This window comes from Anabas testudineus, chromosome 6 (assembly GCF_900324465.2).
Source record: "Anabas testudineus chromosome 6, fAnaTes1.2, whole genome shotgun sequence".
NCBI classification, from domain to species: domain Eukaryota; kingdom Metazoa; phylum Chordata; class Actinopteri; order Anabantiformes; family Anabantidae; genus Anabas; species Anabas testudineus.
Window position 1 is genome coordinate 22,339,469 of NC_046615.1, and position 24,800 is coordinate 22,364,268.

The window sequence follows — 24,800 nt, forward strand, 5'->3', positions numbered from 1 at the left end:
ACCTGGATGTTTCTGGAAAATCACACACAGTAAATGGTGTTCATTTTCAGAAAGAAGGGGAAGGTAGGCAAGTACTGATGTATGCAATTGTCACACTAGACCCGACAGAAGACAGACACCCACCATGCACAAGACATGCAGCAGGGGTGGCCAAAGTTTTGCAGAAAGTAGCACACATAGTCATGGGGCATGCATTAACAGTACTGACAACACATAGCATATTGGCTTATGTGAACTCAACAGCATTCACAATGACCTTACTAAGACGGACAAGACTGGAGAAAATCTTAAATGCACCACGCATAACGTTCACACATGAAGGTATCAACATGGCAGACAACATGGGGAAGGGGAGTCACACATATGTGATTTGAAGAAATAGTGACAGGGACAGTCACAGGGAAATAGTCAGCACAGCTAGCTGAACTACAGGGGATGATAGCTGCATTAGAATGGTCAGAAGGGAAAAGGGTGAACATCTACATAGACTCTGCGTATGTCGTAGGAGCAATACAAGTAGAACTCAGTCAATGGATCAGAGCAGAATTTTTGATAGCAGCAAAGACACCAATCAAACATGAGAAAGACATCAAGCGGCTTGTTGAAGCGCTAATGAAGCCTAAAGAAGAAGTAGCAGTAATAAAGTGCAGAGGTCATGACAAAACAGAGACAACAGTAGCCAAAGGGAATCAGCAGGCAGATTTGGAAACAAAGAAAGCAGCAGGATACACAGCCCAGTACATGATGATACAGGCAGGAAAAACAGTGTATGACTTGCTCCCAGCTTGTGATGTAAATTTGTTGATAAAAGAGCAGCAGAAAGCCTCTCCTCAGGAACTTCTTGAATCAGAAGGATTGTGGAGGTCACCGGACGGTAGACCTGTGTTACCCCCAGCTTTGATAGCTTCTGTGTTACAGGAAGGCCATGGGTTAACGCATTGTGGCAAAGTGCAGATGCAGAGGCATCTCACACATTGGTGGCATCCGTTTTTACCAGCGATGATTGAAAATCACATAAGAGAATGTAAGATATGCACAGAATATAATATTAGAGCCACAGTGAAGCCACGTAAAGGACCATTTTTTTACCAACATTTCCAGGTCAGAAAATTATAATTGACTGCACTGACATGCTGGAGAGAGTGAATGGATACAGGTATCTTCTGGCTGGCCAAAAGCAGTACCTGCAAAGAAAGAAGATGCAAAAACAGTAATAAAATTCCTCATCAATACATACCAACGCATGGTTTTCCAAGAAAAGTCAGGTCAGACACATTTAAAGAACAAAGACCTGCAGGCGGTTGAAACAGTTTTAGGACTGAAACATGTGTTTGGGACGGTATGACACCCCCAGTCACAGGGAAAGGTGGAGAGAATAATTCAGTCTATCAAAGGGAAAATAAGGAAGGTGTGTGCACAAACTAAACCGAGCTGTGTGGATGCCCTACCCTTAGTGCTGATGTCAATCTGAAGCTCAGTAAACTCTATCACAGGTATCACAGGAGCCAGAATACGGATCACAAAGGAGGAGGAGATTCTTCTAAAGTACAAACCATATTATGACCAACTAACGGCTTTGGTGTCAGTCTTTTCAAAACAGGTCACAGCAGAAGGAGGAAACTTCGAGGACCAGAAGCCGCCCAACACGGACTGGGTACTGCTGAAGGTGATCTAGAGAAAGTTGTCAGAGCACAGGTGGACAGGCCCTACAAAGTAAAGTGACAGGACATCACACGCAGTGAGATGTAGGAGAAAAGAGCAACTTTAGTATGAAAGATGATAGGAGATACCGGACAGGATAAGGGTTCACAGATAGGACATGGGTAAGAGTAAGGAGTAAGGAGTTCTGGGTCACAAAGTCACGAGTGAAAAACACAGACCTGTAGTGGGAATTTATGGTATAAACATTCAGCCTATGTGTAGAAGAAATTTATGTTTTCCTTATGGTACACATATAACTAGTTCCTTAGGAATGTTATGTGGAGGGGGCCCTGAGAAGTATAAGTATGAGGGTTAGAGAGAGGTAGAGCAGAAGACAGTTAGATGATTGTGGTGTTTTCTCCATGCCGGCATGTACGTATTAAACTGAGATGGTTCATCACACTGAGTCCTTCCTTGAAGTCTACTAAGAATTAACAATATTAAGAGGAAGAGACTACAAGGAAAAGCAGACAACTGGTGCCACTGGAGCCATAATGCTGCTGCAGATCATCCAACCAGGACCTTGGAACAGATTAGAGGAGAGAGTCAGGTGGATAGGGAGTTGTTTAGAGGCTGAAATTAGTTCAGCCGCAGTTGAAGCTGCCTCAGAGAAAACAAGAACGAAATAAAAAAAGTAAAACCCTGCAAAGCTAGTGACGACAAAGAATACATTGCTTAGCTTAAGAAGTAAGAGTTTTAATGTGTTAGCTGGTGAAACAAGGAAGGTAATTTGCTATTCCAGAAGATAAAGAGGGACATACGAGTTTGTTTTTATTATTACTTAAATCATTTTGTATATTTGTGATTTCATGACAATAATCATGTATGTGAAATGTGAACAGGTGGTGGTTTGGAATTTGTTTGCTGACTTCTGTTGCAGTGATCACATCATTGTTGCTGTGGAAATCATCCACCAGTGACAAACACACAGACGTGGGATCTGAAGGATGAAACAGAAAAAAGGGAAGTACATCATCCAACTGATTAATGTCTCAGAACTTATGGGGGAATTGAACTAAATTACACTGAGGGAACTAAGGTCACATTCCAGTTTGACTTATGCGGAATGATTAAGTGTGGAAATGATCCACAGAAATGGAGGGATTACGCTCTATACTTGTGTCCTAATGCCTGTGTTAGCAAGACTTGTTCCGAAGGAACCATGTACAGAAGAGGTTGGTATGATAACTGCATTGGCATTGTGTGGATGTTGTTGTATCCCCTGTATTTGATCTCTGTTTGAAAGATTCACTGCCATTGATAAGAAGAGTCCTCCGCCCTAACAGATGGCACAGATGAAGGCAGTGATGGTGGCACTAAAGATGGACGGGAGGAGGCTGATGGTGACGCTGAGGAGGAAGATGTGGTGTGAACATACATTGTTGGTCTCATTTTAATGAGACCAAAAGGGGGACTTGTAAATATATGATATGGTGTGATGCTTAACCAATGTTTTAACTTGTACTCATTCAACAGTAGTAGTAGATTAATACTTTAAGTTACATTTATCTAACATTAATAGTTGAATAGCATGTTTCATCTAAGACATGACTCATATGCACAAGCATTATTTGCTGTTCACCATAGAGACCAGAATGGTATGCACGAATGTTATATACGATAACCATCAAGGGACACGGATTGTATGCAAAGGCAGCATTTATGATTAACCATTAATACTATTGGGAAATGGAAAGAATGTTGACCACCTCAAGGAACAATATATGTATGCATAGGGGAAATTTAAAATGCTGTAAGGGAATGGAGAAAACACTCAGAGGGCAGAGAAGATCGCCATGCAGAAAACCACTGATAACAATATGATAAATGTTATGAGAAAGCTGTTTGCAATTAAGCTGCAAGGCAAGGGAGTGACTTGGTATGGAGGGGGCCGAGGCACAAGGTGTCTTTTTTATTATGATTTCAGAGCCCAGGATTTATCACTGGGAACGAGAGCTGAGGATAAAAAGGCTACAGCTACAAGGAATCTGATAACAACAGAGGGGAGAGCAACAGTTGGACCAATGACGGAGGATGGTGAAGGTGAAGGAGTCAAATAGCGCTGAGGTGGACGAGAAAGTTGAGGGAGTCAGACGTGTGGACCAACCAGGATGGAGAACGTGCAAATGTTTATGCAAATGATTGTATTGTTGTGTAGAAAAAGACTGGGTCAGGGACAGATAGAGAGTCAGACTTTGTGAACTGATACACACCTTGTTGTTTGTCAGGGATAGGAAGATCAAGACCCAGAGCTCTGTATGCTTTATTCATTTTGCTTCTAATATTCATTTACTTTATTAATTGATTGTTAAATAAACATATAACCTGAGACCGAAATCTCTTCTCCTATTCCTTCATAAACGAGCACACAGGACTTGGCTGTCACATAGAAGAGAGTTTTTGCTGTAAAAGTAGATTGAGCCACAGTCCAACATAAGTGAGGATGAGATCATTCTCTCCATAGACAAAAATGTTGTTCACCAAGCTTCTGCAGGGTCCACTGATCTGTTGGGGCAGTAGGCAAACTGGAGAGGGTCTACAGTGTCCGGAACCATGTGCTTAATGGTTCTGACGACCAGTTTCTCTAAGCACTTCATGGCGACTGGTGTGAGCGCCACTGGCCTAAAGTATATCACATCAGGCTGGATGTGTCTGATGTCTTAGGGACAGGTAGTGGATAATAGTGGATTTTAAAAAAATGCAAGGGACTACTACCTGAAGATGTCTGCATGCACATATGCTAGTTGGTCCCCACAGGCTTTCAGGGGAAACACCATCTGATCCTGCAGCTTTGTGAGGATTGACCTGCTTCAGGGCCTTCCACATACTGCGTGTGTTGGTATTCAGGTAGTAGCTCTCAAGTTTTTGGGACTAATAATAATAATAATAATAATAATAATAATAATACTAATTCAAATAACTGAACAGAGAAAACATCTGTTCTGTTCTCTAACACTGTGCTGTTTCTGGGGCCTATGTGTGTTTCGGCCGCTGTGTGTCGCTTCGTGTTTTCTCGGCAGTCTTCGGTGCATCCCTTTCCTGAGACAGTGCGGCAGACTTCCTCTCTCTGGATCAACTCGTCTGATTCTTTGACGTTTCCGCCAACTTTGGACGAAACACTGTTGATTTTCATCCATCATCGTCAAACGCGTTTCGTATTTTCGGTTCTGCTCCGGGTCGGACGAGGCTCGGCTGCTCTCGGACCTCGTTCTGTCCCGCTGCTGCTCGGTCGCATTCGGCTGTTGTCGTTCCACGGAAGAATGGACGAAGCGGACTCGGCGACGAAGGCGCTCGGGCTGGATGAACCGCCCCTCGGGCCGCAGGTGGAGGGAGCGGGCTCGGAGACCGAGTCGGAGGCCGAAGTCGCCACGATGGCCGTGATGGCGGAACCGGGAAACATCGACATGGCAGCCGAGTCCCTACCGAACCCTGACGAGGCCGAGGCGGCTTTTGCAGGCAAGGCGGGTTGTAGCTAGTAGCCGGCTGCAGGCCGCTGCGGTGCGGGGTGGCGCTAAAACACAAAGTGGAGTTAAAATGTGAATTACCTGCAGAATTTGGGACTTTATTTTCTGCTCCTACAGTAAATTAGGATCGATTCTCACATGCAACAGCAGAACCCGTCAACAATACGTGAACCATCGTAGCTGCTGTGCGTTTGTTGTTAGACGATGCTACTGCGCCTATGTCGCCAAACTTCATTCAATTATTAGACAGTTTAAGTATTTTTAATCTAATAATTGCCCATACTCCACACAGCTTTACGATTTACTATTGTATAATAGGTGTTTAAATTCGGCAAATGCAGATAAATAAACAACAACTAAACCTGATCAAATGTAAACATTTAGTTAGGGGTTTTCTCATCACATCTGTGAAGTTACAGCTAGTTTACTGTTGTTAAGTTCGTGTTTACTTCGATGAGTTTTGGTTGATAAATTCTATGCACGCCGAACAATTGAAGAGTGGTTTGTATTTTTCCAAAAAGGTCCAGCTAATTAATGAACAGCCTATCAATGTTCCTTTTTTACTTTAAATGCATAAAAATGTCAAAAATACAAAGTAGTTTGGCCAGGGCAAACTGAGCATCAGGACTTCTAATCTGGCTGTAAAATATATTAGTTTACACAGAACCTTATAATAATATTAATAATCCTCTAACAGTTATGTCTTTGTTAATTAATGTGAGATTCTAAGAATGTTGCTCTTTGTAATTTTCATTATTGTGAAGTCTACTGAATAATTATAGATAAAATGGTTTAACTAGTGAGTCTCCTCTCTCATTCACATGTTATAGATTAACAGAAAACATCCTCTGAATCAGCAGATATTTATTTATTCCCATGTTGTGCTGTGTATCACCATGTGCTGTCATCCTAACCCTCCAGTTTGATAATATAACATGTGAACATCTATGTATTGATCAGAGGTGACTTCAGTGACAGTCGGGGACGTTCAGGCTGCAGAGGACAATGTTTTCACTACGACCGTCGCCACGTCAGGAAGCCTCCCTGAACACGTTCTGGTAGATCAACACACACTACTACACATGCTTACTGGTATTTCACATGTCTGTAGAGTTCCAAAGAGCTGCATATTCTCTTTGTTTGAGCTGAGTGTCTGTTTTCTATTAGCTTTCTATAATATTCATTAGCGTGACCAACCTTATAAATAACTACTGACCTGTGTAAAAAGTAAAAAGAAAGAAACTCAATAAGAGAAACCAGAGTCTGAATAACACAGATACTACTAGAAATTCTTCTATAGACTTCCAATATAACTTTATTTCTTTATTATGATGGTGAAGAGTCAGCTGCTGTGCTTCTGGTAAAGCGTGGTACCTCCTCCCATGGGGCCGTTTTTTTTGTAGGCGTTTATACTGTGCATATGTTCACATGGTACAGACTGGAAGGACCACACTCCAGCTAGGTGAAGGACTAAGTACCCAGAAGGCCACTCTGATTGTGGTTCACACTGATGGCAGCATTGTTGAGGCTGGACTTAAGTCTGCCACCACCATAGGACCTGGTATGTACATGTGTGTGTTACTGTGTCTGAGGTGTCCATAGTGAACCCGTTGTTTGTTTCTGAGGCTAATCTCTGCCTGTTTTGTCCCACTGTGGGTGCCATAGGCCCGCAGACTCCACCGACACCACTGACCCCGCCCCAGGACAAAGACTCTTGCTCCAAGTACAACTGGGACCCCTCAGTCTACAACAATGAGCTGCCGGTCCGCTGCAGGAACACTAGCGGAGTCCTCTACAAGAACCGACTGGGATCAGGTGATCACACAGAAGGATTAGTAAATTAGTTTACTACTAAACTAATTCTGCACTGAAAGCTCCTCTGTTCCCAACATGTTTTTCAATCTAAGAAAACTGCACGGCATTTCAGTCAACATGTGCTTTTGAAATAAAATATTCTCTATTTTTACTATTAATATTAAAGAAGAAAGCCTGTCATGTTTATCTGCACCAAATGAATGTTTTCTGCTTCCAGAGACTCTAGCTGTCTTAGAAAGAAGCATGTAGTGGGACCTATCAGTCACCTCAAACTATTTGAATTAGATTGTTAATTAATAAACTCACTTCACCACTATGTTCTAGTTCTATGTTTATTTGTGTTAATACCTACACTGACAGTGTGTTGTGCTGTGTTGTGTTGTGTTGTGTTCAGGGGGTAAAGGGCGTTGCATCAAACACAGCCAGCAGTGGTTCACTCCCACAGAGTTTGAAGCTCTGGCTGGAAGGGCGAGCAGCAAAGACTGGAAGAGGAGCATCAGATACGCTGGCAGACCTCTGCTCTGCCTCATACAGGTACTACTGCGTACTACTAATAATTATTTATACCTACACTAATACTGCAGCAGAGCAGTACAAAGCACTTCTTCAGTATGAACACAGTTAAATTCTGTCTGAAGTTAAACCTTACTTGTTTTGTGCATGTATAGGAGTGTATCCTGAACCCACACGCTGCCTCCTGCACCTGTGCAGCCTGCTGTGATGACCTGACAGCGGTGAGTCTGCAGGACCTCATGCAGGATAATTAATGACCAAAACATGGAATTACAGTTCATGTAGAGTAGATTCAACTTTTTTTCTATGTAGATTCACAAAGTTATACTTTGTCGAGATAATGTTCGGATATCTGAGGTAGCTGGAGTTTCTGGATTCACTTATATAAGACTCTTGTGCTCAGAATATAACAGGAAAACTCTGTTCTTTATTACTGAAAAGAAAGAAAGGCAGACCGTTATGTTTATTTAATAGGGGGGGTGGTTTGAGGCAGTGTTTGGACTATTAGGCATCCATCTTCTGTGGCGTCACGGTCTCTGGTTCCAGTTTTCCAGACTGATTTTCTCTTTGTTTATCTATCATTCTAACTGAATTGGTTTGATTTGTTGCACTGAACAAAGAGACTGAAGAATAGCTCTGGGACACAAAGGTTCCTGTCATTTTGGATATCTGATTAAATAAAGGGTAAATTGATAAATTGAAGAAACATGATCAGTTACACACACAGAATTACAGAGGTTCAGACAAATTAGTTGTTTTAAGCGTCTCTCTCTCTCTCTCTCTTTTCCTCTCTAGTGTTCAAAGGATGGAGACTCTCTGGCAGCAGAAAACATCAGCATGGTAAATTATTTTGTATATTTCTGTCTCCACGTCCTCATATTTTGCATGGTTTAACCTGTAGTGTGAAACTGGTTTTTACATTTTGGTTCCCTAAAATGTAATTAAATATTCCACCTTGCTTATATATCACAATATATTCAATCATAACCACTGTATCATGATACATATCAATACACAGCTCTATTCATTATTTATATGGTGAAAAAAAGCTACTGAGGCTTTAAGTTAAAAAAACTACATAAATCAGTTGTTTTCAAATTTATTGTCTTTGATATTAAGGTTATTGGATTTTGTGTTAAATTTATCGGCCTCTTCTCTGCTCGGTTCAGACCGGTCCAGTCCGCCTCTTCGTCCCGTACAAGAGACGGAAGAAGGACACAGAGCCTTTGGTCATTCCCCCGAAAAAGGAACTTCCTGCCACTAAAAACATAACGCTGACCCCAGGGACCACACGTACGTCAGGTGAACTCATTCTGATTTGAGACCAGTGGAGCGGTGCTGCCTCTGTGTCACACAGCAGAAAACAGTTTGTAGTTGAGCATCACAGATTTTAAGACATTTGAGACACAAGTAGGACAAAGTTCTGGTCCTTCAATCACCTTTGTGGTGTGAACATTTAAACTTTGTCTTCAGTAGTGACTGACTGTTCAAACATGTCTGTTTGGACACAGTCACTGTGTCCCCAGCAGGACAGTTCACCACCTCCGGCACCTTGACCTTTGACCGAGCCCCAACAGGCGATGCCACCGCAGCCGCCACTGCTGCCATCATAACGGAGGGCTCAGCACAGAGTGAGGTGTTTGCCAGTACAGCAGGTACCGTCCATCATAATCACTTATTCCGGGTATTTGTCCAACATCTGTCCTGCATTTTATTTTTTCTAGAGTTGATGAAAACAATACTTTGCTAAAAACTTTGTTTGTCTTCTCTCCCTCAGTGCTGACAGCGTTGCCAGCATTAGCTGTGACTCCTCAGCCAGTTCAGGCCAAGATGGCCGTGACATCTGTGGCGTCTCCGTCAGCGGGGCTGGTGAGTGGGCTGGAAGTGGGGCCTGTGGGTGGGGTAGCGTCGGTGGTGAGTGAGGGGCAGAAGAACACATGGCTGTATCTGGAGGAGCTGGCCAACACGCTGCTGACCAACGTCCAGCAGCTGAAGGCTCTGATCGAACAGGCCAAAAACTCTGCAGGGGACACTGCAGGGGTCAAAGGTCAGGGGGGCCGCAAGGAGGTGAGAACACACACACAGTCTAAAAATTATATAAGCACTATTAACAAGATTCAGTTATTACATAGGATGATTAGATGTAAAAGGATTAACAAGATATATGTTTGTGTGGGTTTTCAGTGTGGCCTCAATCAGTCGTTCCACAACCAGATCTCGTTTCAGCAGCCGGACGACTCCGAGGCAAAGAGAAGCTCTGACATTACCGAGATCATCATCAATGTATGACCCACATACACACTCTTCCCAAAATCTGATCTGTGTTATCTGTTCTGCTATCTCAGATGTTTAGAACAGAAGCTAAAGTTAGATGTGACGTACGAGTCGGTAATATTTACTCTCCAACGGCATCTGACGTTGTCTGGAGAAGTTTGTAACCGGATTGAAAACAGTTTTCATTCATGTTTCATGTTTCATTCTGCTGTGTCATCATGTGTTCTCCGATGTTGACTCTACAGCAAATGTGTGTAAACTGTGGTCGGGTGGCCATGAGTGAGTGTACCGGGTGTCACAAAGTCAACTACTGCTCCACCTTCTGTCAGAGAAAGGTAACGCTCACCTCAACAAAACAGTCATCTGTTTTTAATTTACAAAGAGGGTGAATGAGATATTTTGCCTAATGTATTTAAGTAATAGAGAAAGAGACCAGATAAAAACACTGTAGACATTTTATCAACTGTGCTACACATTTGATATTTGAAAATAGTGGCTTGATAATTCAACTGTATCTGACATTAAACACAGTCTGAACATTTAAAAGATCATTTCTCTAGTACACATCTGCATTAAACAGTCACTGTACACTTATTGTGTAAATTCATTTAAGGAACATAATTTCAGTTCTAGCATTTAGGTCAACCTATACCTTGTCGCTTGGCTTATAAGTTTCTTAATAAACATGTTTTCTGTAGCTTTGTGAAAGTATCTTAAGAGGATATTTACCTGCGACTTTCGTGGTACATCGTGCAGAACATGGCTCCCACTAATGAACATAAATGGTCTTTGTTTCTGCAGGACTGGAAGGATCATCAGCACACCTGCTGCCAGTCAACAGAAGGTGTGGCTGTCCAGGAGGAGGAGCCAGTCACAGCCATCGACATGGACAAGGTGAAATGAAGGTGTAGCAGACCCTGAGGTCATCACCTGCAGCAGACAAGTGGTTCTATGAAGAACACTCAAAAACTCCTCACTGGAACTTTTATTGTGAAATTTATTTTGACACCAGCAGGAGAAAAAAGGTCTCTGGTCTCCTGAGAGCTGAACAAAATCTGTGTTGATGTTGAATTAGCAGAGACGTTGGGGGGTATGATTCACTTCTGTACAAGTGGACGGTAGAGGAACTGATCCTCCCTCAGGGACTCTTTTTGTTGAAACAATTACCTAACATACAGATCTTGGTTAAATAAAGATCAAACATATAAAAAAAAAATCAACGATATCTATTAAATTAACAACCCATTCGATGTCAGTGCCTGTCTGTTGTGGCATTTTGTTAGTGATTCACATTATCATTTGAAAGGTTTTTACTTTGGGTTAAACACTATTTGTGGCCCAGTGTTGTTTTAACAAGTGAACAGTTTCAGACTTTCTTAAAGATGATGCATATCTTTGTTTTTTTCTGTGATTTTCTATTTTTACACAGAAAGTTGAGTGTTCAAAATCCAGATCTGCCTTAATTATTATTACTGCAGTTTGTGTAGTGCTTGACAGAAATAGGATGAATGGCATCTCTGCAGGAAACCAGAGCTGTTGTTCAGTTAGAAATGAGAAAAAATCTGGACACGTCCAGTTTGTGCTTTAATTTTTTTTCTGTTAATTTGCCATAATGGCAGTTGAAGAACATAAAATGGGTTTTCTGGCCTTTAGAGATCAGTTGTTGTCTGTTAATAATGGTATTGTGGTATCAGAGCTCAGGTGTCTTGTTCTGTCTTTGTTTTCCAACAGCAGTACTGTTGTTTGCCTGTACAGCAGCACAATACTGGCCTGTCTTCATTCATCTCCTCAGATGTTTATTTAATGTTTAAGTTAATTTATTAATGAAGTGGAGATTTTTACTTTTAACCCATAAGTGTCTTAGATATAAAAACATTGTTCCACCTGCAGGAATCCCATCAAAGGTGCATTTCATTAAGTCATCTGTGTTTAATCTCTGTCAGCTGTTCGTTTTATTTTTGATATCTCTGACAGTCAGCAGTCAGGTGATCTGTCAGAGGGACTCCTGATGAATCATCTCAGACACGATGACATTTGATTGTGCTGCGGCTCAGTCCCAACGGCGCTCCAATGTCTGCTGTTTCTTGGTGACAGTGAAGTGCACCTCCACCTCCATCGCTCCTCCCAGGATGAGACGTTTGAGATGAGACAGAGTTTGTCATCTCAGACTTTATTGACCAAACCTTCACCTTCAGATGACATTCAGATCCATGTATTGGGATAGAACCCCTACTAGTAAAAATAGATGTGAATCTCCATTTTTTGTCAAAACCTTTATTCTGAAAAGATGAATTTCATCATATAAAATCAGTTCTTGTTGGTTGCCTATCCTCTGTACATTTTGTTCCTCAGAGTACATAAAGCTCAAACAAACTTTGCTGTCATCACATATAGAAAAATAAAAACCTCACAGAGGAAGGAAACAGTGTCAAAGTAAATTAACAGTAGTGTCTTTTGTATCTGTGCATTTAAAAACCATCTGTGCAACAGCAGCGTTATCCTCGTCAGGCGGAACAGCAGCGGTGCAGAAACTTTTTGAAGAAGTTCCTGAATTCTGTGTTAAAGACTGTGTAGATGACAGGATTCAGGGCACTGTTGACGTAGCCGAGCCACGTCACCACACTCATCAGGGCCGGTGGGACGTGGCAGCGCTGACAGCGAGCTCGCATCGTGTGGAGGACAAAGAAGGGAGTCCAGCAGAACAGGAAGGCACCTGAAACAGGAGGATAAGAAGGATCAGAGGCCAGAGGAGTTTGTCTACAGTAGGACAGAACCATCGAAATCTGAATTTAGCTTTTTAACTCCTTAAAATGTAATGTATATATGTATATGTAATGTACCTATCTACTAGCCCGTCTACCAACTGACCTCATAACAATAAAACACACATTCACTTCCTCTCTGATTAAATACCTTCAATACCTATTTATCTACTACCACTCTTTACCAGGAAGCAGAGATTCACAAATGGCTTTCACCTCTGTTCTGGCCATGAGGAACATTAGTGTCAGTTTACTCCGTCTTCATCATCGTCCTCTGTTTTCATTTAGGGACCGTAGCCAAACAATGTTCTTTGTAGCCTGAGTTAACTAACCGACTTAAATTACCGATGTACCTGCAGAGGTGACATCACATCACACTAGTAGCAGCCAGTAGCTCAGTAGTAGTAGAAGTGACAGTGGGTGGACAGAGCTGTAAGAACCTCCCAGGTAAAAACTAGAAAGTTAGCCACTGCATTATTTCATCTGACTGTCTTTATATCTACATTACATCTTGCTCATAGTATCCAGTCCAGACTATCAGCACACCTTTCAGGTGAGCTAATGAAGCAGAGAATCACCTGCACCCTGAGAACTGTGTCAGACTGAGCTTTATGCAATAATTGGATTTCAGATTAAGGAGCAGGATTAGCTGCTGTGTGCTAAAGTGAAGTGTTCTACGCATTAGAAGCAACTCTGGCTGCTATTAATAGGCCGAGCTTTTCTAAATGACGTCTCAGTACCTCTGAACAGACATCAGAGGTAGAGGTGAGACGTTCAGGTACCTGAAGTTACCTGTTAAAAAATGCAATACGAGTGAGACATTTCCTTCACAGCAACAACATAACCCTGTTTTATCATTTGCCTCAATCCACGTCTTTGACAAACTCTTATCATGAAGAGGAATTATCATGATACATCATGAATGAAACCATACGGCACATCACTGCACGTTGGTCTCCCAGATCTCAGTGCATCAAACATTTCTGGAGTTTTGACTTTTTAAGGTTGTTTCGTGTTTCTGTGCATCTCAGAGGGAAGTTGGTGAAGCTGTTGCTTTGGGCCCACGACTGACAACTTAATGAGATGAGTTTCAGAAATTGTTCTTCAGTTGTTGTTGGAGTTGGGATCTTGTCATTCCTGCTCTTCTTCCTAATCCAGCCTCATGTGGTAGTGATGTGAGTGACATGTAAGTAAACTCACCCACAACGACAGGAAGAACCTGCATGGCCTTCCTCTCCCGGCTGTTGATCTTGGCTCGCTTTCTCCTGTGAGGGTCGGGGTTAAACTTGATATCTGCGAAGCTCACTGCTGGCACAGGAGCATCCTTGAACTCTGATGAGTTGTAGGGCTGGTCTGGGGACGGGATGGTGGATGGCTCATCCGGAGTATCCGTCAGTTCCCGCTCTATGATTGGTGGAAGAGGTGGCGGAAGTGAAGCCAGTGGAGGGAGTGAGGCAGCAGCCTCCTGCAGTTTGCGGCAGGCCATGATGCTGTTCCTCAGTTTGGCCTTACGTGCTTCCTCCCAGCGCCGCAGGCCACGGAACATGCCACAGTAGAGCATCAGCATGATGGGACAAGGGATGAAGAAGGAGCACACGGACGAGTAGAGGACGTAGTCGTCGTTCTCCAGTTTGCACTCACTAGGGTCACGACCCGGCACATTGTTAATGCCGAACATGACGGGCGAGGCCACGGCCAGGGCCAGGATCCAGGTGGCTGACAGCAGGACTGCCTGTCGCAGGTCCACATGCTTCCTGTTGTAGTTGAGAGGGATCAACACAGCTATGAACCTGCAACAAGAGAGAAACACTTTTACAATCAAGACCCCAGAAACAAGCAGGAACTGGAGGCTGCAGCAGAGGCCTGGTAGAACCTTTACAACGACAATTTAATTTATGGTGATGTTAGTTTGTTCAAGTATTGTTGAGCTCTTACAACAAGGTACTGTGAATAAAAATTAAAAATAAAAATCCTTGACATCAGCTGTGGTAAAGTACAGTGAACTGTGATGAACATCATGAGTGATTATCTTGTGTGTTCAAAATAGAAATACATTAAATCTGATAAATAGGAGAGATATGAAGATAAAAGTTTTAATTAGCAAACCAATTTACAGTTAATAAAAATAAGTGGAATTCAGTTCAACTCCCATGTTTCGCAGGTTACTTGTGATTAAGAAGTGCTGCTGTTGTTGAAATCTGTACCTGCACATCAGGATCTTACTGGAGAACACAGATTACACTTCCTTCACAGAATATTTCTTGTAGAGGAGAACAGATCAGTGGCAGGACTACATTTACATAAGTGCTGTTTTATGTAATACCAGTGTATTTTACATATGAGGAGAGGTCTTGTCATTTTTAATCTAATTCATATATTTGACAGCTTCAGTTATCATTCAGATTAATATCTTAAAATATATTAATGTGAAACTTTTCTGCACAATGAAATGTTTTACAGGTAGTAATGTTGCAAAACAATGCAAGTATTTCACTAGTAATGAAGATCTATTTTTAATTATGCTTTAAATTTCTGCTTTTACTTAAGTGTACTATCTAAATATGTTCTCCATCACATGATGAGACTGATAAAAACAAGAATTCATCATGTTGCAGTTTGGTGCTGGAAGCAGATCAGAATGAAAAACTAAACAATGAGGAGACATTCACACTTTAGAACGACCTCTTTGACTTTCCAACAAGACATTCATGTCAGAGTCACTTCATTTAGAGTGCCTTGTGACCCCGCTGTTCAATAATCCATCCATGAATGACAGCAGGTCAACAGTCAGTTTGCTCTCAAATCCATCAAACGTGAATTGAGACCGGAAGATTTCTGTGGACAGCAGCAGGTGGACTCTCTGCAGACCTTCAGGATCTGTTTCCTGCCCCGGCTGTTGAATTATTTAGACGCCGTCGTCCAGTTAGACCTCTAACTGCTGCAGACTGCTTCAAAAAGCTTCAGATCATCACCATCCGTCCACGTTAGCTGCTCTGCCTCCATCAGTCTCTGATGTAATCATGTTTTCCAGAGATGCGACATCAGTTTAGAGAAGCTGCCAGCTCCAAGTTTCATCTCTCAGGATCAACTAAAGGTTCAGATAATCTCATAGAGTCAAACTAATGAGCGCAAAGCGAAGCAGGCAATTCATCGCTGCAGACACATCCTTCAGATCGTTCTGTCTGCTCTGGTTTTTCTTCTTTTGGAGCTTTTACAGGAAAACGACTGAAGGTCATCATCATATTTTCACATCAGAGCGAACTGTGAGGACCAGACGCAGACCTGAACCCCTCAGCAGGGAGTCTCTGACAGACCGCTCAGGGCGTTGTTTTGATTAGGCAGCTGATTGGCCACTGATGACCCTGACCTGAGGCTGATTGAAGGTTATGAGTCTGTGAGTTACAAGTGATTTTTAATCAACTTTACTGAGTTATCTCTGCGTCGAGTTTGTTTGGCTGTAAAGCTGCGGTTGAATTATCTGCATCACTGCGTTCATCATAAATGCAGCTCTGGTGAAACATTTTTAACATGGTCTAGATGAGCATATGGATTTTAAACCCCTAACAGAGACCAGTTTCAGACTTTCCTGTATCTCAATTTCATAAAAATCCTGACTGTCATCACTCGCAGTGCAGCACAGTCTCAGTTCATCCTGTTAATTGTTCCCAGACGAGGAATCTAACGGACTCTGATGATCCTTGATTTTTCACTATGTAGTAAAAATCGTATCTATCAACTGTTTTATTGTCATAACATGTGATGCAGACATTCGTGTTCCCCTTAAGATTAACTGTTAAATCTTAAGGGGATTATAATTAAATTACAATCACATAGAATCAGCTTTAATTGCATTTAATTAACACATTCATGGAATTTCTTTCTGCTTGTCAGCAACTCTCAAGATCAACCTGTTGCTGTAAAAGCATCAAAAGTGACTCCACTGATGAATTGAGTCCTGTTCTTGACAGGTGAGCACTGACCTGTCGATGCTGATGGCACAGAGGTTGAAGATGGAGGCGGTGCACAGCATCACGTCCATGGTCATCAGCCCATCACAGATGGTGGTGCTGAGGGTCCACACTCCGTCCTGGAACTGAAACACACTCCGTCTGTTCACCAACGTTCATTTACTACTTTACTCTTCAGCTTTTCTGCAGCATTATCTAAAGTTACTCTGTGCATTCATAAACAGTGATGTTTATAGAGCTCAACACGTTATTCAGGAACAAACTGTGCCTCCAGAAGAGGAGTGATTGTGACTGCGGGGCTCTTCAGCTGACCTGTGGCCTCAGGAAGAAAGACGGCTTCAGCAGGAATGTACACACTGTTCTCTGAACTCTGATCAACAATGACTGACTGATTGTAGGAGGAAGTGTTTTGTGACACTGGTACCAAGTGAGGTGAAGAAAATACATCAAGTGAAATGAGAAGTGAAATAAAACAGGAGAAAAGAGTCAGTTTTTATATTCACAACAGATGAAATTAGAATAAATCACATGAAATGTGAGAGCTGAGTGTTTGTTTTCACTCTGCAGCTGATCCTTCTGACGTCACACCAGGGGCGGGGCTTTGCCAGGTCTCCTGGGGGTCAGATGGTTAAAGGGACAGTTCACAGAATTTCACACATAGACGTCATTGCAACCTGATGCAGGTCAGCAACACTTAGGTGCAGCAAAACACAGACAGTGATGCATTAAAAATAAAAATATATGTAAATAAAAACACACTGCAAATGCGTTTATCAAAGAACAACGTCACGTGTGTTTATTAAACACTCCACAAGCACTTTGGATGTTTAATGGGTGAAAGACTGTAACTGTATGTGAACTGTTAGCTTAAACACATCAGTGCAGAAAACCAGGTCAATCCAATAGGTTCACACACTTTTTATTTTTTAAGCTCATTGTAGTTTTTTTTCTTCTCAGGTCTTATAAACCCAGATGAGCAGGTCGCCCTTTAGGATGCTTCGTTAAACAAATTAATCTATTAATGTGCAGCTCAGCGTTGACCTGTTGGTCAATGTTTAACCACAGTTTCATTAAATCAAAGAGCTTGCTGCCCGTTCTTTCTTTAAAGAGGATTGAAGAGGATAATTAATGGATAAATTAGTGGTAATGAATTAAAGGGTTTAATAGTTCATTAACATGTTTGAAGTTGATTTTTAGTTGTACATAAAACCATCCCTTAATTTATACTTTAAATAACCCCAGGTTTTCATTTGGAAAATCATTGGTCATTTTGATGCTGTGTGTTAATTATAAGATGTTAACCCTTAAAAACCATCAGTGATGCTGCAGATTTGGGAGATGCAACACATGACATCAGTCCAACCTCTGTGTGACCTAAGGAGAACCTCATGCACCTCTTGAGAACCCCTTATTATCAATTAGGACTTTTTTAAATTAACGTGTTTTAAAGGTGGTTGGTTCTGGATTTTAGAAATAAACTAACACATTCTGATACCTCCGTTTCAGATTAAAGGTTTTATTGTGTTTCAGGAGCAAATTAAAATTAAATTAAGGCTGTTTTAATTAAAGGTATTTAATTTATTACTGCAATCCTTACGTCTGCATCTGTATCTGAAACATTCAGGGGCAGCAGGAGCTGTGAGTTTAGGTAAAAAGTGTCTCAGCTAAGGTTTGATGTCTGCACAGCTCGTGTGGTTCAGTCAAACTCACCTCCGAGTAGACGAACAGCGGCAGCACGAGCACCGCGAGCATCAGATCCGCCACCGCCAGACTGACGATGAAGTAGTTGGTGGTGGTCTTCAGCGCCTTCTCGGTGAGCACACTCAGACACACCAACAGGTTCCCGCAGATGATCACCACGATCAGCAGAATCCCGAACACCAGAGCCGGCAGGTTATGTCCTTCTTCCTCCGGCGCCGCCGCCGCGCTCAGGTTGGCCGCCATCTCCACCGCGGCTCCTCCGCTGCGTCCCGGTCTGAGCCACCGCAATGTGGCCACCGGATTCTCATGAGGGCTGGGATGTACTCTGGTCCTCGTTCTGTGGTCTCATCATGGTGTCGGGTAGACTCGAATCAGACTCTACCGGACTTCAGTGTGCAGCTCCAGAGCGCTCTGACGCGCACTTTACGCAGAAGGAACAGAAGGAACCAGGCGAGATTCGATCTCATTCACACAGTGAAACACATCTTTACACTGTTTATACAACAAATATTAAACTCATGTTGGTAAAGTCCGGCTGTGGCCTTGATAAAGAGCATTTATATCGAGAAACACCTCAAATAAAACAGGAGCAGTTTGATCAAAGGCGCATTAAAATCCTCAAATTATTAGAAAACTGTGGAAGAAAATCCAAGAATCCTCAGTTTAAAGGTCACGCTGTGGGGTTCAAGACCATCTGGAGCGTCTCAGATCGGTCAGACAGGTGAGTGTCTCAGCCTGCGGGTTTTCTCCGCCCCGATGCGTTTACCTGGAGCCTACTAAAGGCCACCGGGGCCAAATGAGCCGATTAAAGCCGCTTATCAGATTCGCTTTACGGTGCCCTTCAGTCCTTGAGCTCCAGCAGGAGACAGTTTTTCCATCTGTCTGTCTGTTCATTTTGTGTGTGTGTGTGTGTGTGTGTTTGAGAGAGAGAGAAAGAAGCGACCACTGCAAAAAATATACCCACAACTCTGTTTATCAGTTAGAATCATTGAAACCAAATGAGAGAGGACGTTGATCTGAGTGCTGCAGAGAACAAGAAGCGTAACAGAGAAACAGAAGCTGCTAAATGGGGGTTAATGGACCTTTAATACTGACTGTGACTAGTTAAAGGATTTTAAGTGAAACAGTCACATGAAAACACAGCCTACTTAAAGTAGTTAAACAAAAAAATACCTCATTATTATTATTGAACTTTTAATTTGTATTTGGAAAGCTTATTGTCTAGGAGATCCCAGTTGATTGGTCTGTTTGTCCTGCTTTAAATCTCTTAATCATTGCAGATGTAAAACCTCTTAATGTAGTCCGTTATGATGCATTAATGTTCTATAAATTAAATCTCATCATATTACCTGTAGAAGATCCTCAGTGACACTGTGTGATTGAAGCTTCAGAATAAAAACCCTGGAAAGATCTGGAGCTGAAAACATGTCGTGGGACACTTTTTGCAGTGTAGAGTGAAGGAGTGAGTTAAACTAGGCTGAAGGAAGCTGCAGGGCAGGGGGCAGAGAGGAGGACCCCCCCTCAGACAGCAGCAACATCTGGATTCATGTAAAACAAGGAAACATTAGAATTACAGTGAAATCATGAACCATTTCCTCCAGTTAGTTTAATTTATACCAAAAAAAAAAAAAAACCAAACAAACTCTGTGTTAATGACTGACAGAGTGACAGTGACATTTGCAAAGTGACATCTGATCTGTACGCAGTTGTTGGGGTGTTTGGAGAAGCTGATCAGGGCTTTAAACTGCTGCTAAATGTTTTCTAATGTTTTACTAGATCCAAAGTTTTTAGAGACAGAAGTTAAACAATAAAAGGAGTGTGCTCTGATTGTTGAATGTGGTTCTGTTATAAAGGAAAATATTGGTATTTTTCATGTTTTCCTTCATCAGTGGAAGTGATTTCTTACTTCAGAGGACATATGAAATTATTTTTCAGAGGGGTAATTTCTATAATTGTAATCACTGCGAGGAAACAATGTGCAATGAGATGTTACAGATGAAAATTGTTTTTTTTTGTGAGGTTGTAAAATACATCGTTTTCCCTTTTTACAGAAAATCTAATTACAAAGTGAAATTAATAAGAAAAAATGTGAAGTTCTTCAATTTCTTAAAATCCTTTGAAAATACTACAGAGTTTGGTTGGTAGCTAGTAACTTTTGTGTGGAGACACTTGGACTGTATTCCAAATCCTGCCTCATGAGACTGAGCAGAGCTACTTTGACTTTACTTTAGTATAATTTTGAATTTTTTATGAATAAAGATGTGATGGAATAATCACCAGTGCCACATTTTTCTCTTGCAGTTCTGCTCAGTGAGCCACATATTCTTTCATAATCTGCATTACAAAAAATCTTTCACACACTTCTTCATTACATTTTATTGCCGACATGTTCCCACTGTGCTTCACCTCAGTTTTCTCCAGGATCCAACAGGTGCTTCATCAACCTCCTCCTCGTCACGTCCGTCTATCCCTGACCTTCCTGCCTGTAGCTGAGAGCAGAGAAAAGACGAACAAAGATCAATTCTGTAAGTTTCATGATATTTTTACCAACACATGCAGAGACTTTTCTGAGCCACTGCTGGGACACTAAGAATCTGTGACATATCAAGAACCTTTGGATCCTTGTTGGTAGAAACCATTGCAAACCTCTGCAGGACACAGTGGCTGAGACCTGAAGGACCCCTAAACATAGACTAAAGAAATAAAAAGATTAAATCAGTAAACACAGTCTTGATCAGACATCCTGCAGCTTTAATTCTGAAATTAAAGATGTGTTTGTGTTCAGCAGGCAGAGCTAATGATGCCAGAAATTAATCAGAATTAATCACCCGACTAAATGAAAACTAAGTGTTTTCTCTTCCAGGTCATTTAGACGAATCGAGACCGACAGAAATCCACGACCACATCGTCAGCCTGCGTCTGTTTAAACTAGATCACATGAACCTGGTTCACAGGTGCACCCTGTCTCAAGCTGTAGCTCTGATTACATTTACTATCTATGAAAGGTTATCAAGGACTCCATGAATCTCATCAATCAGCACTAGAACCCCAACAAGTCTCTCTCACATCCAGAGGCCTCTCCAGGAACACTGGAGCAGTGATGATGAACAAAATGTTCATGCAGACTAAACATAATCTGAGAATGTGAGGACATTTGAAGCTTCACAAGGACACAGAGTAAATGAGCTGCCTCAGATCGTACAGCTGCACCTAACAGAGAGTTATTTTACAAAGTGTTCTTACTTAAACTCTTTATTCATGAAGAAAAATATGTAAGAACATCAGCAAACATCATTCTTTCTGTCTAACTGGAGAACAAAATCAGGAAAGCAACACAAAATTATTTAAATACACAAATTCTCTTTGCATATTCTTTTGTCCCAGCATGTACACACACACACACACACACACACACACCATGAATCTCCCCCATCACAAAACAAAAGCATCAGGAAATCACATGGAGTCGTTTTCCCTTTATTACAATCGTCCAGTGGTGATCATGTAGGGTCAGTGATCGACCCTTTAACTCGGAGGTCAAGTCTCAGAGTTCGGCAGCTTGTTTTCAGGACAATGTTAAAGTTTTTGTTTGTCCGTCACGTCACTCCTCCGGCCCGCTGAAGCCGTCACTGAGCAGGAAGTGAGGACGGAGCAGGGATAAGATGGGCCCCCGTGGGGCCCCTGCCAGGCAGTACGCCTCATCCACACTTATGCCGCGGGAGCGCAGCGTCTGCAGGGCGCTGCTACAGCTCTCCCGGCCGCCGCGCGACGTCACCAGGATGAAGCTGAGAGGGCTGTCGAGCATGCCGAACGCCCGTCGCATCTCACCAAGCTGTGCAGAGAAACCCTGCAGAGGAAGAACGAGAATTACCCGTTAAAGATCAAGTGCCCCTGACTGCAGCAGATTTTACAGCTCTGTCAGAATAAAAAACTAAGCATCAGCAGGACGTTGCTGTTTGCACCTGAGCGGCCTGTCGGCTCGCCGGCGTTGGGCCGGTGTCAGGCTGGACGATGGAGTCTCCACAGAACAAGACTCTGAGTTGTTCTGATGAACATGAAGCTGTGTGCTGGTCCAGCAGCGCAGAAGGAACACCTGGACCGACGACAAGAAGCAGGATTTATCTTCTAACATCACACTGATCAATAATCAGTTATTAGTAAAACATCCTCTGACCTTTCAGGAGAAAATGTTTCACATCAGTAGATAGAGATTTATAGTTAAAATTAAATTAAATTAAGTATATTATATATAAGTTAGTGTTAATACTTTGAGAATTAAATTGCTTCACTTAGAGCACTGAGAGTATTTTAGTTAGTTTTTATGCTGCAGTCACTAGTTTCTTGGTTTTTTTTATCTTTCTGCAGCTGGAGGTTTGATACTGAGCTCTCTCCACTCACAGACACGTCTGCGTCTCTTATTTAGCTTTAGATTATTGTTACTGTGTTGGGTGTGAAGGTTCTCGTCAGGTTCTAATAAATAACAAATAAAGAAAGTTCCCGACCTCTCTGTGATGCCTGTGACGTCTCGTTTCTGTCTGTTGAAAGGAAGAGTTGAACTTTATGTTGCAGTAAACTCTCCACAAAATCCTCTTCACTGGAAAAACAAAACCTGCTGACGTCAAGTCCTGCAACAGAACAGCAACACGTCAACACCAGCAACAAATCCAAAACTCATCAGCTGTAATCTGTGTGCTGAACGTTTAAATTACCGTAATGTCTGCTGCTGATAGGTAAATTACCGTAATGTCTGCTGTTGATAGGTAAATTACCGTAATGTCTGCTGTTGATAGGTAAATTACCGTAATGTCTGGTGTTTATAGGTAAATTACCGTAATGTCTGGTGCTGCTGATGATCCGGGAGCTCTGTTGCTGCTGTTGGCTGTCAGTAGTGACCAGGACGACGTCAAACAACAGCGACTCAGTAGGATTTTCCTTCAGCAGACATTCATTCACTCTCTTCAGTGCCTGAAAAGAAAAAACAAAACAAAAACAGAAATATGAATTAAGATCATCTGTAAATTTCCTTTGATGACTTTCACCTTTAATGGATGTCGAACCAGTTTTTTAAGGTCATAAACCTCATAGTTATGACTCAAATCCACATGATTAAGACACTAATTTAGACATTTGTATTTCTAGATTTCCTTCAGTTACTTAGGCGAACAAAGGAAGTGCATCTTTTATCAAAGCCGAGCTCTAGTGGATAGTATGCGGGAACTTACAGGATCTAAGCTGCTAATCAGAATTCTAAACACCAACAAAAACAACAATTGTTAAAAGTTTTAAATTAACGTTTAACCTGCATCAGGGGGAAAGCGACGCCCACTTCGTACGCCTCATCTCCATCAGCTCCAAATTCAAACACTGCATGAGACGTTACTGCAATGACCACTGCACGCTCAGCGTCTTTCTGCAGAGGAGAAACAGAAACTACATCTTCATCTGCCCTTTTTACCTGACATTAAGAAAAACAGCATACGTAGAAATACTAGAATGTAGTGATACTCTGCATGTGTACAACAAATTTTACATGAAAATATGGTCAATGTTTACCAGATTTTACGTATTGATGCAGAACACTGTAAATTTCTGTACTTTTTAAATACACTGCTGGACATAATAATACACTCAATTCACTGTATTTATTATTATTAATGAGAAACTATGAAATAAAGTAGACATTAAAGTAACAAAAATAGAAATATAGAGTAAAAGAGAATGTAAACACAAATAAAATGTACCTAAAATACAGTATCTGAACAGAATGTACTCAGTTACTTTCCACCACCCACACAGAACCTGCAGAAAATCAACAAACACCAACATAAAACCAGTTTGGAACTTTACATTACATTATGACTAAAATAACCTGGTCTCTGCGCACACACACACACACACACACACACACACACACACACACACACACACACACACACACACACACACACACACACACACTTTTTTTTGTATATGAGAAAACATTCTCTCACTCTTTAAAGATGTTTGTTGTGCAGACACTTCCTCATCTTCTACGGTCTGAATCTCCATTATAAAATGTGCAATTTTCTTTTATCGTTGATATTTGGTGAACTTTAGTAATTTCTAACACATGATTTGAGATTGTTTGTCGATAAATAGGACTCGGTCAATAATTCGGCAAACATTAAACATACTATGCATTAATTTTTGTTAGTTTCTATCCTCTCTCACTGAGACAGAAGGTTTGTAAACTTAAATGCAAAGAACTAAGTGGACGATAATGTTTAAATGGATTATTTGAATGTAATCTGGTTGAAAACGTGAGCTCAGTGGTTGTGACCTGACCTGCATCACTGTCTTTAGAGATGACAAAGTCCTACTGACTTCAACCTTCATGCAGGTGAGTCCTACCTGCGTCACGTCCGTGTTCTGGACCGTGGAGACCATGTCCGCCTCGCAGCTGGGACCAATCTGTCGAGCTCCTCACCGTGATTTCACTTTTCTGCAGCGCTGCAAGTTCAGCGGAGCCAAACTGAGTCAAAGTACTGAGAAGTTCCCCCCAGAAACACAGACTCCGCGCTTTAGTTCCGCCTGTGGGGAAACCTGACGTTCGCTTTAAGAGC

The 24,800-nt window shown here is 41.8% G+C and overlaps 3 protein-coding genes across 5 annotated transcripts; 1 reads left to right on the forward strand and 2 right to left on the reverse strand.

The window, feature by feature from the left end:
* Positions 1 to 4,741: 4,741 nt before the first annotated feature.
* LOC113166281 (deformed epidermal autoregulatory factor 1 homolog) lies at positions 4,742 to 12,191 on the forward strand. Its single transcript, XM_026366340.2, has 13 exons — positions 4,742 to 5,157; positions 6,126 to 6,223; positions 6,603 to 6,726; positions 6,831 to 6,980; positions 7,375 to 7,514; positions 7,649 to 7,714; positions 8,289 to 8,333; positions 8,663 to 8,786; positions 9,005 to 9,148; positions 9,271 to 9,560; positions 9,678 to 9,776; positions 10,013 to 10,102; positions 10,569 to 12,191. Exons 1-13 carry the CDS (start codon positions 4,962 to 4,964, stop codon positions 10,668 to 10,670), a joined length of 1,668 nt encoding a protein of 555 aa, XP_026222125.1. The 5' UTR covers positions 4,742 to 4,961; the 3' UTR covers positions 10,671 to 12,191.
* Positions 11,255 to 18,441, reverse strand: LOC113166283 (D(4) dopamine receptor-like). Its single transcript, XM_026366342.1, has 4 exons — positions 18,208 to 18,441; positions 16,510 to 16,622; positions 13,730 to 14,319; positions 11,255 to 12,480 (listed from the first exon to the last, which is right to left on the reverse strand). The coding sequence occupies exons 1-4, from the start codon at positions 18,439 to 18,441 to the stop codon at positions 12,272 to 12,274; spliced, it is 1,146 nt and encodes a 381-aa protein (XP_026222127.1). The 3' UTR covers positions 11,255 to 12,271.
* A 2,754-nt stretch (positions 18,442 to 21,195) lies between these two features.
* Positions 21,196 to 24,763, reverse strand: LOC113166287 (cytosolic 5'-nucleotidase 1A-like). 3 transcript variants are annotated; one of them, XM_026366349.1, is made up of 7 exons: positions 24,589 to 24,763; positions 23,940 to 23,997; positions 23,498 to 23,608; positions 23,028 to 23,163; positions 22,701 to 22,823; positions 22,161 to 22,291; positions 21,197 to 22,045 (listed from the first exon to the last, which is right to left on the reverse strand). In XM_026366349.1, the coding sequence occupies exons 3-7, from the start codon at positions 23,501 to 23,503 to the stop codon at positions 21,800 to 21,802; spliced, it is 642 nt and encodes a 213-aa protein (XP_026222134.1). In that variant the 5' UTR covers positions 23,504 to 23,608; positions 23,940 to 23,997; positions 24,589 to 24,763; the 3' UTR covers positions 21,197 to 21,799. The 3 variants fall into 3 exon arrangements, with proteins under 3 accessions (XP_026222132.1, XP_026222134.1, XP_026222133.1); XM_026366347.1 differs by lacking the exon at positions 23,940 to 23,997 and having other exon boundaries at positions 21,196 to 22,045; positions 24,523 to 24,762; XM_026366348.1 differs by lacking the exon at positions 23,940 to 23,997 and having other exon boundaries at positions 21,199 to 22,045; positions 24,589 to 24,756.
* Positions 24,764 to 24,800: the final 37 nt, after the last annotated feature.

Bases quoted from the DNA above. Each gene is read 5' to 3' on its own strand.
- LOC113166281 (XM_026366340.2), top strand. From the start codon at position 4,962: ATGGACGAAGCGGACTCGGCGACGAAGGCGCTCGGGCTGGATGAACCG. The intron at 7,515-7,648 runs GTACTACTGCGT...GTGCATGTATAG, and splicing joins CTCTGCTCTGCCTCATACAG to GAGTGTATCCTGAACCCACA. The intron at 7,715-8,288 runs GTGAGTCTGCAG...TTTCCTCTCTAG, and splicing joins GCTGTGATGACCTGACAGCG to TGTTCAAAGGATGGAGACTC.
- LOC113166283 (XM_026366342.1), bottom strand. From the start codon at position 18,441: ATGGCGGCCAACCTGAGCGCGGCGGCGGCGCCGGAGGAAGAAGGACAT. The intron at 14,320-16,509 runs GTCAGTGCTCAC...CTCTTGTTGCAG, and splicing joins TGTGCCATCAGCATCGACAG to GTTCATAGCTGTGTTGATCC. The intron at 12,481-13,729 runs GTGAGTTTACTT...CTCCTGTTTCAG, and splicing joins GGTTCTTCCTGTCGTTGTGG to GTGCCTTCCTGTTCTGCTGG.
- LOC113166287 (XM_026366347.1), bottom strand. From the start codon at position 24,624: ATGGTCTCCACGGTCCAGAACACGGACGTGACGCAGGTAGGACTCACC. The intron at 23,164-23,497 runs GTTAAACGTTAA...TTTTCTTTTCAG, and splicing joins TCGCTTTCCCCCTGATGCAG to GCACTGAAGAGAGTGAATGA. The intron at 22,824-23,027 runs GTAATTTACCTA...GTTCTGTTGCAG, and splicing joins CAGCAGCACCAGACATTACG to GACTTGACGTCAGCAGGTTT.